This window comes from Natator depressus, chromosome 14, assembly GCF_965152275.1.
Source record: "Natator depressus isolate rNatDep1 chromosome 14, rNatDep2.hap1, whole genome shotgun sequence".
NCBI classification, from domain to species: Eukaryota; Metazoa; Chordata; order Testudines; family Cheloniidae; genus Natator; species Natator depressus.
In genome coordinates, this window is record NC_134247.1 from 182,703 (window position 1) to 194,739 (window position 12,037).

The 12,037-nt window shown below is 46.8% G+C and overlaps 1 protein-coding gene across 5 annotated transcripts in view; it reads left to right on the forward strand.

The window, feature by feature from the left end:
* The window catches only part of CCDC57 (coiled-coil domain containing 57), a 148,466-nt gene that overhangs the window by 26,963 nt on the left and 109,466 nt on the right, over positions 1 to 12,037 (forward strand). For all 5 annotated transcript variants that reach the window (XM_074970547.1, XM_074970546.1, XM_074970544.1 and 2 more), the window contains exons 6-7: positions 287 to 361; positions 7,256 to 7,456. In XM_074970547.1, coding sequence (XP_074826648.1) covers positions 287 to 361; positions 7,256 to 7,456 — 276 coding nt within the window. The remainder of the gene's footprint in view (positions 1 to 286; positions 362 to 7,255; positions 7,457 to 12,037) is intronic.

A 12,037-nucleotide genomic window follows, 5' to 3' on the forward strand; every position in this document is an offset into this window, starting at 1 on the left:
CCTTCTTGTTACTCTCTCATTTTTACTTCTCTCTGAAAGCAATAAACTCTCGTACCACATGCCCATTCTCAAATATCTAACCACCTTTCAACCTTGTTCTAAATTCTGTCCATTGTCCACTTTCTGACTTCATCCCTCCTTTCCTGGCCATTTTTCTGGTTTCATTTTCTTATTCTGAGTTGCTTAATCCCCACCATCTTCCTTCCTTGCTGTAACTAAGCATAACAATTTCAGTTACAAAATTGATACATCTTATTTCTTCCTTTCCCAATGTTTGCTAATTTAGGATACAGGATTTAGAATGTAAACTTCATTTAGTATACCTGACCTGGCAAAAAGAAGAGGAAACATTTCAGAGAAAGTAAGTATTTCTGATATATAACATTGCATTTCTCAGTATTACATGTTTGTTTAAGGAAGCATTATTTCACTGTGTGACACCAGCCTGTATCAAAGTTCTATCTTAACAAATAGATTCCATGTAGATCAATTCCTGAGGGTTTCAGTATTCATTTGTAACTACTTCAGTTACTCATATGATTCCTTATTCAGTTCTGAGGTTTCCTATCATCAATAAGTACTACTGTGTAATATCTGTGGAACACCTGACTCAGCAGAATGTTTTTGCCACGTCTTTTCTCCTACATTTTAGCCAGACCTTCTCTGCCTCTCTTTAAGTGTATTCTTCTTTTGGTGTTCAAGTAGTGAAGACTGGTAAATGAAATGATGATGAAAACTGGATTATTCAGCTTGCAAGAGAAGTTCTCCTTCGAGTGCTTGCTCACGTTGATTCCATTCTAGGTGTGTGCATGCCCACGTGCACAGTTGTCATAGACTTTTGCTTTAGCAGTATCCGTAGGGTTGGCTGTGATGCCCCCTTGAGTGCCGCACTCATGCATCAGTATATCAGGCATGGCCGTTTCTACGCCCTCTTGGTTCCTTCTTACTGCCCGTGGTGGTTGGTCGGAGCACCTCTCTCCCTTGCTTTGCAAGTGGTCAGCGGTTTCTTTACTCTTCGAACTTTGTGTTCCAGCTGTAAATAGTTTTGCTTTATTGTAGATTAGTTAGTAAGTAGCTGTTAGGTACTATAGTTAGTCAGTTGGGGTCCTGGCAGGGACTTTGCCCCAGGCAGGGCTGCCCCAGTCCCTGGGTTTTAAGCCCTGTGCTGACTGTAATAGGCCTGTGCCTGTTAGTGACCCGCATGGCAGCTGTCTGAAGTGCCTGGAGGAATCCCACGTGAAAGAACAGTGTCGCATCTGTAAGAACTTTCGTCCCAGGTCACAAAAAGAACGTGACATTCGCTTGAGGGCCCTCCACATGGAGGCTGCTCTTTGCCCAGCCTCAGAGCTGGCCCAGCCGAACGCAGTGCCCAGCACTTTGGTCTGGGTGCATAGCGCACCCCCGGCACTGGGCTGTACCCGGCATTGGTCCCTTTCACTGGTGTCCAAGAAGAAGACCAAGAAGCGGGACCCAGCACTGATCAAGTCGGACCAAGGGGCATTGGGCAAAGGACCTGCTCGGGCCACCTGCCCATACCAAAGCTGCAAGGGGGCATGTCCTTGAGGGGACCTACCCTCCTAAGGGATCTGCCACCGACTCCGGGGAGTGGTAGGGGACTCAGACGGATGGCGCAGTCAACACCTTCTCAGCTCCCAGCACCCAGAGAGCAAAGGACTCTCCCACTGCAGCCAGCTCTGCGTGCGGCGATGGACCCGACAAAGGCTCCTTATGAGAACAAGCCAGCTGTGAAAGCCTCCCAGAAGGCGAGTGGGTGACGTTGGTTTCTGGAGCTGAGGCAGAGCAGTTTGTCACCACCATAGGTGGCAGGTGGCGGACGCTTTGGGGAGGCTAGTCCGCCGGCCCTGCCCCTTCTGCCCCCCCCACCGCCGCACACACCAGAGCCCCGACCCCCGTAAAAGGAAAAGCCCTGAAGGGCCCTGTCATAAATATAAAGGAAAGGGTAACCACCTTTCTGTATACAGTGCTATAAAATCCCTCCTGGCCAGAGGCAAAATCCTTTCATCTGTAAAGGGTTAAGAAGCTAAGGTAACCCCACTGGCACCTGACCCAAAATGGCCAATGAGGAGACAAGATTCTTTCAAATCTGGAGGGGGGGGGAACAAAGGGTTTGGGCTGTCTGTGTGATGCTTTTGCCAGGAACAGATCAGGAATGCAAGCCTTACAACTCCTGTAAAGTTAGTAAGTAATCTAACTAGAAAATGCGTTAGATTTTCTTTTGTTTAATGGCTTGTAAAATAAACTGTGCTGGAGGGAATGTGTATTCCTGTTTTTGTGTCTTTTTGTAACTTAAGGTTTTGCCTAGAGGGATTCTCTGTGTTTTGAATCTGATTACCCTGTAAGGTATTTACCATCCTGATTTTACAGAGGTGATTCTTTTACCTTTTCTTTAATTAAAATTCTTCTTTTAAGAACCTGATTGATATTTCATTGTTCTTAAGATCCAAGAGTTTGAGTCTGTGTTCACCTGTACCAATTGGTGAGGATTTTTATCAAGCCTTCCTCAGAAAAGAGGATGTAGGGCTTGGGGGGGATATTTTTGGGGAAGACGTCTCCAAGTGGTCTCTTTCCCAAGGCCCCTACTACACCCCAAGGAACACTCCAGACACCTTATTGTCCCACCACACCGTTCTCCAGCAACCCACCTCGCCCCAGTGACCAGTCAGCTGGGCGATGTTTTAAATGTAACGAGCCGGAGCATGTAAAGGCCAACTGCCCCAAGAACCCCAACAGACTACAGATCCTTGCACCAGAATCACACCAGAGGCCCTCAGAGCGGAGGGAAACTGTGAGTGTGGGCAGGAAGAAGGTCACAGCGTGGAGGGACACCGGAGCACAAGTGTCAGCTATCCACGCTTCCTTAGTGGACCCCAATTAAATCGACCCAGAGGTCCAAGTGACGATTCAACCCTTCAAGTCAAACTCTTTTGACTTACCTACAGCCAAGTTGCCGGTCCATTATAAGGGCTGGTCAGGAACGTGGACTTTTGCAGTCTGTGATGATTATCCCATCCCCATGCTGTTGGGGGAAGACTTGGCCAATCATGTGAAGCTAGTCAAGAGGGTGGGAATGATCACCCGCAGCCAGGCTAAGCAAGCTGTCACACCTAGCTCTGTTCCGGAAACTTCTACCAGGACCTGGTCAGAGGTGATGGAACTGGACCCCATACCAACATCTGCAACAGCAGTAGTGGATCCAGTCACAGAGACCCAGACAGAGCCAGTCCCAGAACTGGAACCGGCAGAACAACCAGCACCAGAACCATTGCCAGCACTGAATCCAGTACTTGCAACCCCAACACCTGAGGGCCCCACCGAACCTGCACCAGCAGCAGCAGATAACCCTACATAAGAGGCTCAGCCGGAGCCTGAACCCCAACGTAGTGCATCAGCGGAGAGCGGTTCACAGTCAACAGAAACAGCCCCATCACCTGCATCGCTTCCAGAGGGACCAAGCCCAGGTCCACAATCCAGTGAGGAACTGGTGTCTCCAGTATCAAGGGAACAGTTCCAGACCAAACAGGAAGCAAATGAAAGCCTCCAGAGAGTTTGGATGGCGTCACGAAGCAACCTACTGCCTCTCAGCTCTTCTAATCGATCCAGGTTTGTTGTAGAAAGAGGACTTTTACACAAGGAAACTCTTTCTGGTGGACACCAGGAAGACTGGCATCCTCAGAGACAGTTGGTAGTTCCAACTAAGTACCGGGTAAAGCTCTTAAGCTTAGCTCATGATCATCCTAGTGGCCATGCTGGGGTGAACAGAACCAAAGACCATTTGGGAAAGTCGTTCCACTGGGAGGGAATGGGCAAGGATGTTTCTACCTATGTCCGGTCTTGTGAGGTGTGCCAAAGAGTGGGAAAACCCCAAGACCAGGTCAAAATCCCTCTCCAGCCACTCCCCATCATTGAGGTTCCATCTCAGCGAGTAGCTGTGGATATTCTGGGTCCTTTTCCGAAAAAGACACCCAGAGGAAAGCAGTACATACTGACTTTCATGGATTTTGACACTCAATGGCAGGAAGCAGTAGCTCTAAGTAATGCCAGGGCTAAAAGTGTGTGCCAGGCAGTAGCAGACATTTTTGCCAGGGTAGGTTGGCCCTTCGACATCCTTACAGATGGAGGAACTAATTTCCTGGCAGGAACTATGGAAAGCCTTTGGGAAGCTCATGGGGTAAATCACTTGGTTGCCACCTGTTACCACCATCAAACAAATGGCCTGGTGGAGAAGTTTAATGGAACTTTGGGGGCCATGATACGTAAATTCATAAATGAGCACTCCAATGATTGGGACCTAGTGTTGCAGCAGTTGCTTTTTGCCTACAGAGCTGTACCACACCCCAGCTTAGGGTTTTCACCATTTGAACTTGTATATGGCTGCGAGGTTAAGGGGCCATTACAGTTGGTGAAGCAGCAATGGGAGGGGTTTACACCTTCTCCAGGAACTAACATTCTGGACTTTGTAATCAACCTACAAAACACCCTCCGAACCTCTTTAGCACTTGCTAAAGAAAACCTAAAAGATGCTCAAAAAGAGCAAAAAGCCTGGTATGATAAACATGCCAGAGAGCGTTCCTTCAAAGTAGGGGACCAGGTCATGGTCTTAAAGGCGCTCCAGGCCCATAAAATGGAAGCATCGTGGGAAGGGCCATTCACAGTCCAAGAGCATCTGGGAGCTGTTAATTATCGCATAGCATTCCCCACCTCAAACTGAAAGCCTAAGGTGTACCACATTAATTCTCTAAAGCCCTTTATTCCAGAGAATTGAAGGTTTGTCGGTTTATAGCCCAGGGAGGAGATGATGCTGAGTGGCCTGAAGGTGTCTACTACGAAGGGAAAAGTGATGGTGGCATGGAAGAGGTGAACCTCTCCATGACCCTTGGGCGTATGGAGGGACAGCAGATCAAGGAGCTGTGCACTAGCTACGCGCCGACATTCTCAGCCACCCCAGGACTGACTGAATGGTCATACCACTCCATTGACACAGGTAATGCTCACCCAATTAAAGCCCAACGTTACCGGGTGTCTCCTCAAGCTAAAACTGCTATAGAACGGGAGATCCAGGATATGCTACAGATGGGTATAATCCGCCCCCCTGGCAGTGCATGGGCATCTCCAGTGGTTCTAGTTCTCAAACCAGATGGGGAGATACGTTTTTGCGTGGACTACCATAAACTAAATGCTGTAACTCGCCCAGATAACTATCCAGTGCCATGCACAGATGAACTATTGGAGAAACTGGGACGGGCCCAGTTCATCTCTACCTTGGACTTAACCAAGGGGTACTGGCAGGTATCGCTAGATGAATCCGCCACGGAAAGGTCAGCCTTCATCACACATGTCAGGCTGTATGAATTTAATGTGCTCCCTTTTGGGCTGCGGAATGCACCTGCCACCTTCCAAAAACTTGTAGATGGTCTCCTAGCGGGTTTGGGAGAATATGCAGTCGCCTACCTTGACAATGTGGCCATATTTTCGGATTCCTGGGCAGAACACCTGGAACATCTACAAAAAGTCTTCGAGTGCATAGGGGAGGCAGGACTAACTGTTAAGGCTAAGAAGTGTCAAATAAGCCTAAACAGAGTGACTTACCTTGGACACCAGGTGGGTCAAGGAACTATCAACCCCCTACAGGCCAAAGTGGATGCTATCCAAAAGTGGCCTGTTCCAAGTCAAAGAAACAGGTCCAATCCTTCTTAGGCCAGGCGATTTGTACTGTAATACAGCCAAATTGCTGCCCCACTGACAGACCTAACCAAAAAGAAACAGCCAAATTCAGTTCAGTGAACTGAAGAGTGTCAGAAGGCCTTTAACCAGCTTAAAGCGACACTCATACCTGACCCTGTGCTAAGGGCCCCATACTTTAACAAACCGTTCCTAGTAACCACAGATGCGTCCGAGTGTGGTGTGGGAGCAGTCTTAATGCAGGAAGGACCGAATCAAGAGTTCCATCCTGTCGTGATTCTCAGCAAGAAGCTGTCTGAGAGGGAAAGCCACTGGTCAATCAGTGAAAAGGAATGTTACGCCATTGTCTACGCTCTGGAAAAGCTACGCCCATATGTTTGGGGACGGTGTTTCCACCTGCAAACCTATCATGCTGCGCTACCGTGGCTTCATACCGCCAAAGGAAATAACAAAAAACTTATTCAGTGGAGTTTAGCTCTCCAAGATTTTGATTTCGACATACAACACATTTCAGGAGCTTCTAACAAAGTGGCTGATGCACTCTCCCGTAAAAGTTTCCCAGAATTAACTGGCCTATAATACCCGCTGCCCATGGTCGCCTCACCCCTGGTCTCCGCGTTAGCCCAGGTCACCGGTTCACTGCCACAAGTCGCTAGTACCGTGCTCCCAGTCTCTGCCCTCATGCCAAGTCTCACCCAGAGGGAAGTGCCAGTCACCGTACAGTTGGCACTGGTCATCTTTGTGCTGATGATCACCATCACCGAGACCTCGGGGATGCTCCCCAATATGGCATCACTCCCCCTATTCCTGGCACCAGTTTGACTATTCGAGGCATTGGTCACCCACGGCGGCAGTTAGCCACCAGACTCAGGTGTCAATGGCCCTGCCCTGGTCACTGGAGGAGATTTTCTAAATGTCAGAAAAACCAGGAAGTACAAAGTTAAGGTACATGCCACCACTGGATGCGATCCAGAGGCTAGCCAGAGTTGGAGGAGGGGCCTGGCTTGGAGGAGGGGGAGACTGATGGAAAAGGGGGGGCCCAACTGGGGGTGTGCCGTGGGGGCTTGGGGTATGGTTCAGTGTGCAATAAAGTGATTCAATAAAGCATTGAAATATGTGCTTAATTTTAAGCATGAGTAGTCCCACTGTTGTCAAATGGGCTATTTTACATACTTAAGGGTAAGCACATGCTTAAGTGCTTTGCCGAATGGCTGCTAAACTCAAAATTATATAACATATTTTTGTCATTTTACTCCAGATTGCTTGGCTCCTTTGAATAGTATCGTTCTTTGTTGAAGAAAATATGTAATCTGTCCCATGGAAAGATGAGTTTGATGCTAATGGTTTTAATACTTGTTCCAAGAGCTTTGACTTTTTAGTTCTCCAGATATTCACAAACAGAAGTGATACAAATATTTGTCAGTCCCTCTGATACACACAAGTTTACTCTGTACTTTGTATCAGTTAGGGGTATGTGTGTCTTCATTTTAAATCTTGGACTTGAGGGAAAAACCCAAACAAACAATGGCCTTATTTTGCATATTTATATTTCTAGACATGAGGTGCTAGATCGCTTTGCCAAGGAAAAGGATGCAGTACTGGTTTCAGTGAAAGAAGTCCATGCTGAGCAAATACAGAAGTGGGAAAATCAGATAAGAGAACTACAAATACGTCATGAAACTTTGGAAATGGAGCTGCATAGAAGGGAATGGAGACATACAGATTGCTTGAGAGAGAAAGACGCTGTTATTGAAAAGTGAGTGTGATTTGATTCATCTTAGATCACTAAAATACAAGTGAAGATAGAATTCAGAATATCTTACGTGAGCAGTGTTGTGTTTCATTACTTATATGAATCAAAAAGTGTACAGTTATTTAATTAAGATTGCTTTAAATACTAGGTGCGGTATCTGACCAAAGGTGAGTATTTATAGCATTTTGGGGAAAAAATGTTTTTGAGAGTAGAACCAGTGGAAAAAATGTATTTTTGCTATTACCAACATGAAAAGTTAAGACTTTTTTAAACCTCTCTATTGTTCAAAGTGAGAGGTTGTTGAAGGTAAAATATGGAATGGATATAGTGCTTAGGTTGGATTGCTATAGTCTGGTAAAATCTGTTTTGATTTGGCTAAATTATAACAGTTTAGAAATTGTACTACTCTCATGTGAACTAATATTTTTAAAAACAATAAGGGGTTTAGGATTTGGGGGTTTTTTGTTTGTATTTTTAGTAATATTTTCCCAGCTTTATAATGCCAAAATGGCTGCATTGTGCATGTGTCCGCAAGGATGTTTTGTTGTTACATTTAGTATGGTACTTTTAAAAACTGGAAGAAATCCTGTTTTATTGAGCAGCTAAATGAAAAGAGAATGAGCAGGGACTCTGAGGGAGCCCTCCCTTGCTGCATACCATATTAAAAGTACCACATGAAATAAGGCAGGTCTCTGGAGGACCCCTTTCTCATTCATTGCACAAAAGTCAACTAGGTATGACTCTGCAGGATACTTTGCATTGCTGAGTTATGTGCAGGCGTGCTGGAACAATTTGTATAGTGGGGGTGCTGAGAGCCATAGAACCAAACTGTAAACCCTGTATATGATGGAAACCACTTCAAGCCAGGGGCTGCAGCAGCACCCCTAGTTCCAGCACCTATGATTATATACATACATAGAATTACTCCTGAGGGAATTCTGCCCCCCAAAAATAAAATTTATGCACCCAATATTTTAAAATTCTGCAAATTTCAGCAAATTGTATTTGTCAATAAATAAATGTGGCTCCAGCATGCAGTGGGGAGCACAGGCCACTGGCTGCATTGAGGTGGGAAATCTCTCTGAAGCCCCCACCTCCCCTGGTACAGGGACTCAGCAGTGAGGCTGCACCTGACTCTGACACAGTGCAAGGGCTGGGCCTGCCCCAGAAACACCCCGTGGCCCTGGCCCTCTGTGCCAGGTGCACCAGGTGTGGGTGGGCAGGCTCAGGCCAGCAGGATCCAAGTGTGGAGGGGCTTAGTATGGGAGGATCCAGGTGTGGGATGAGAGGTTTCTGTGGGGGGCAGTCTGGGTGTGGACGGCTCGGTGGAAGATCTGGATGCACAGGGGCTTGTTGGGGGGTTCCAGAGCAGGGGCAATGGGACTCTGCAGGGGATCCAGGTGAAGGTGATTGGGGCTCAGGAGGGGGGTCTGGGAGTGGGGGGCTCAGTGGGGGATTCCAGTTGCTGGGGGATTGGGGGTTGATGGGGTGGGGGTCCAGGTTCAGCTGGTTGGGGCTTAGAGGGTGGGTATCTGGGTGTGGCAGGCTTGTCGGGGGGATCCAGGTGTAGGGAGATAGGGCTTGTCAGGGTGAGGGTTCGATGGCCTGCTTAATGGGGGAGCCCCAGCTGCTGCTGAGGGGACGCTGCATGCTGGACTCCTGCTTCCCCCCGTGATTCCCCTATACCCTTTTCTTCCCCATCTCATCCCCCTCTCCCACTGCCTCTTCCCTCACCCCCTCGACCCCCCTTCCCTCATTTCCCCCGACCCACCTTATCCACCCCCACAGCGGGCACTTACTGTTGCACAGAAAAGAGGAGGGCTCCCCGCACACAGAACGGGAACACGACTGGCACTAAGACCCAGGAGGTGGCATTCAGCTGCAGAGTCAGCGGAGGCCAGATGCAGTCCCCTTCAGTAGGGCAGCTCTGTGCTTGCAGAAATGAGGGAGGGTAGTGGCATGTAACCTCGTGTGCTCCCTTATGTCTCACCTCTGTTTAGGGGGAGAAATCCCTCTCAAAAAATTGCACCCGTGGTTGTCCCCCTGCCCCCGCATGGCTTCCCTTTGCTTCCATGCCGTTTTCTGCAGGGAAGCACGGGAATTCTGCGCGGGGGCGGGGGGATATTTTCTGCAGGCACACAATGCCGCAGAATTTCCTCAGGAGTAACAGAATGCACCTCTTGTCCAGGACAAAGCTTTCTAGTGATGCTTAGAAAATAGTTCAACAATATTTTCTTTATTTTTTCTGTTTTTTCTTTATAAAAGAAAGTAGTATTTTATTTGAACTTCTTGTGTTAAAAGAACATAAAAGTTACAAATTGAAGTACTCCTGAGACAGGAGATGTCAAAGTTAAGATTGCATATGCATCATTATTTCTGTCCTCTTGTTTGTATGCATAAGCCTGTACTGCATGTCTAAATATTGCACATTCTTTCTGTACATCTTTAAGATACAGCTTTTCATATCCATCACAGCTAAAACTCTCTTCCAGGTTTTTATCTTGCATCTTGATTGCAACATCTTTTTCTATGGCCTTGATGAATGAAACCTTGCCCTGCCCATATCCATTCAGAATGATGCTGCAAAGATGATTTTCCTAGCCTGTTGCTTTAGCCATGTGTAATCATGCCTTAGTGGGTCACAACTGAGGATGCCAAATTTAGGATGAAACTGCTGAGAAATAGGGCAAATGCAACCTAAAACTGGTGGTTATTCTTTTATAAAATATACCAAACCAGCCACAAAAGTAAACTCCTGTTTTACCACACTGGCTAACAAGAAAACATAAAGGCAGTTTCCTCAGGTATTCCAGTTGTTATACCACCACCAAAAACACTGGATTCAGAGATGAGTGGTTCTTTACAACCAGTCTCATCAAATAATAGGTGCTCCTGATCCCAAAGGACCAGCCACACGTCCAGGTCAATATATAATTTAGATCTTACCCAAAAATCATGCTGCTGCCGATCCTTTAGTATCTAAAATCTAAAGTCTTATTTATAAAAAGAAAGAAAGAAAGATGAGAGTTAAAATTGGTTAAAGGAATCAATAACATACAGTAATGGCAAAGTTCTTGGTTCAGGCTTGTAGCAGTGACGGAATAAACTGCTGGCTTGAGTCTCTGGAGTACATCCACAGCTTGGATGGGTCATTCAGTCCTTTGTTCAGAGTTTCAGTTTGTCGCAAGGTTCCTCCAGAGGTAAGAAGCAGGATTGAAGACAAAGTGGAGATGTTTCCAGGGCCTTTTATAGCTTTTGCCATGTGGAGGGCATCCCATTGTTCTAACTGTGGAAAATTACAGTAACAAGATGGAGTTTGGAGCCACATGGGCAAGCCACATGTTCATGCCCAATTTCCCTCAGTCATTGCAGGAAGCCATTACCTACACTCCAGACAACACGTGTCTCCCATGGTCCATTGTCAACCAAGTGTTTCTTGATGAGCCACTTAATTCGAATAGTCCCTCCAAAATGTGCTGGGCATTACCTTGTGAGCATTACCCCAGGAGCAAACATTAGAAATCCAAGTACAGAGCCAATACTTATAACTTCAAATACAAAAGTGATACATGCATACAGATAGCATAGTCATGACGAGCAAATCATAACCTTTTCATAGACACCTCACTTGATAACCTTTGCACAAGATTTGCTGCAAATATATAACAGTGGTTACAATGATCTATGTGGTCATATTTTAATCAGATAACGTCACACCATGTCACCCCTTTCTTTGCATCCCTCCATTGACTCTCTCCTCTCTATTGCATCAAATATAAGCTACTTGTCATCACTTTCAAGCCCCTTAACCACTTATCCCCACCCTACCTATCATCTCTCATTCAGTATTAAAAGGTCAATGCCTGCCACAATGTCAGCCTCCATCGCCTGAAATGATAGCTCTGAGACATGTGAACTTATCTGTTCATCTCAGTGGGTATTTTCTTTCCCCTATCCCCAGTGTCAGTGATTGAGAGCTTGGGATGTGCACCAAACATTCCCATTCTTAGGTTCTCACCCTGGTCTCAGCACTGGGTGTTGGTGCATGCTCCCAGCATGACTTTTTTCAGCTCTCCACCCAGAGAGGGTCATGCTGTCCTGCGAATGGCTGGACTCCATGATTAAAAATAGCTCCTGGCTCTCAGGGAGAATGGATTCCCATTCTCCTCCTCCTCTTCTTCATCCAGAATGTTCCCCTTGTTGCCTGAGGTGGCCCGGGACTCAGACTCATTGTAGAAGCGGTATATCTGTGGTGCAGAACCAGAACGACTGTTCGCCTCCCTTGTCTTCTGGTAAGCCTGCCGAATTTCTTTGATTTTCACATGGCACTGCTGCATGCCCCTGTTGTAGCCCTTCTCCCCCATACCCCTAGTGATCTTTTCGTAGATGTCTGTGTTTGGCTAGATCAGAGCTGTCCCTGCACAGACTCTTCTCCCCTCAGACCAATTAAATCCACCACCTTCTGTGCACTCCAGTCTGGAGCACATTTGGAGCATGAAGTTGCCATGATCAGCTGGACTGGTGAGCTCTCCACGCTGATCAAACGGGAAATGGGCATTCAAAAGTTCCCATGGCTTTAACAGG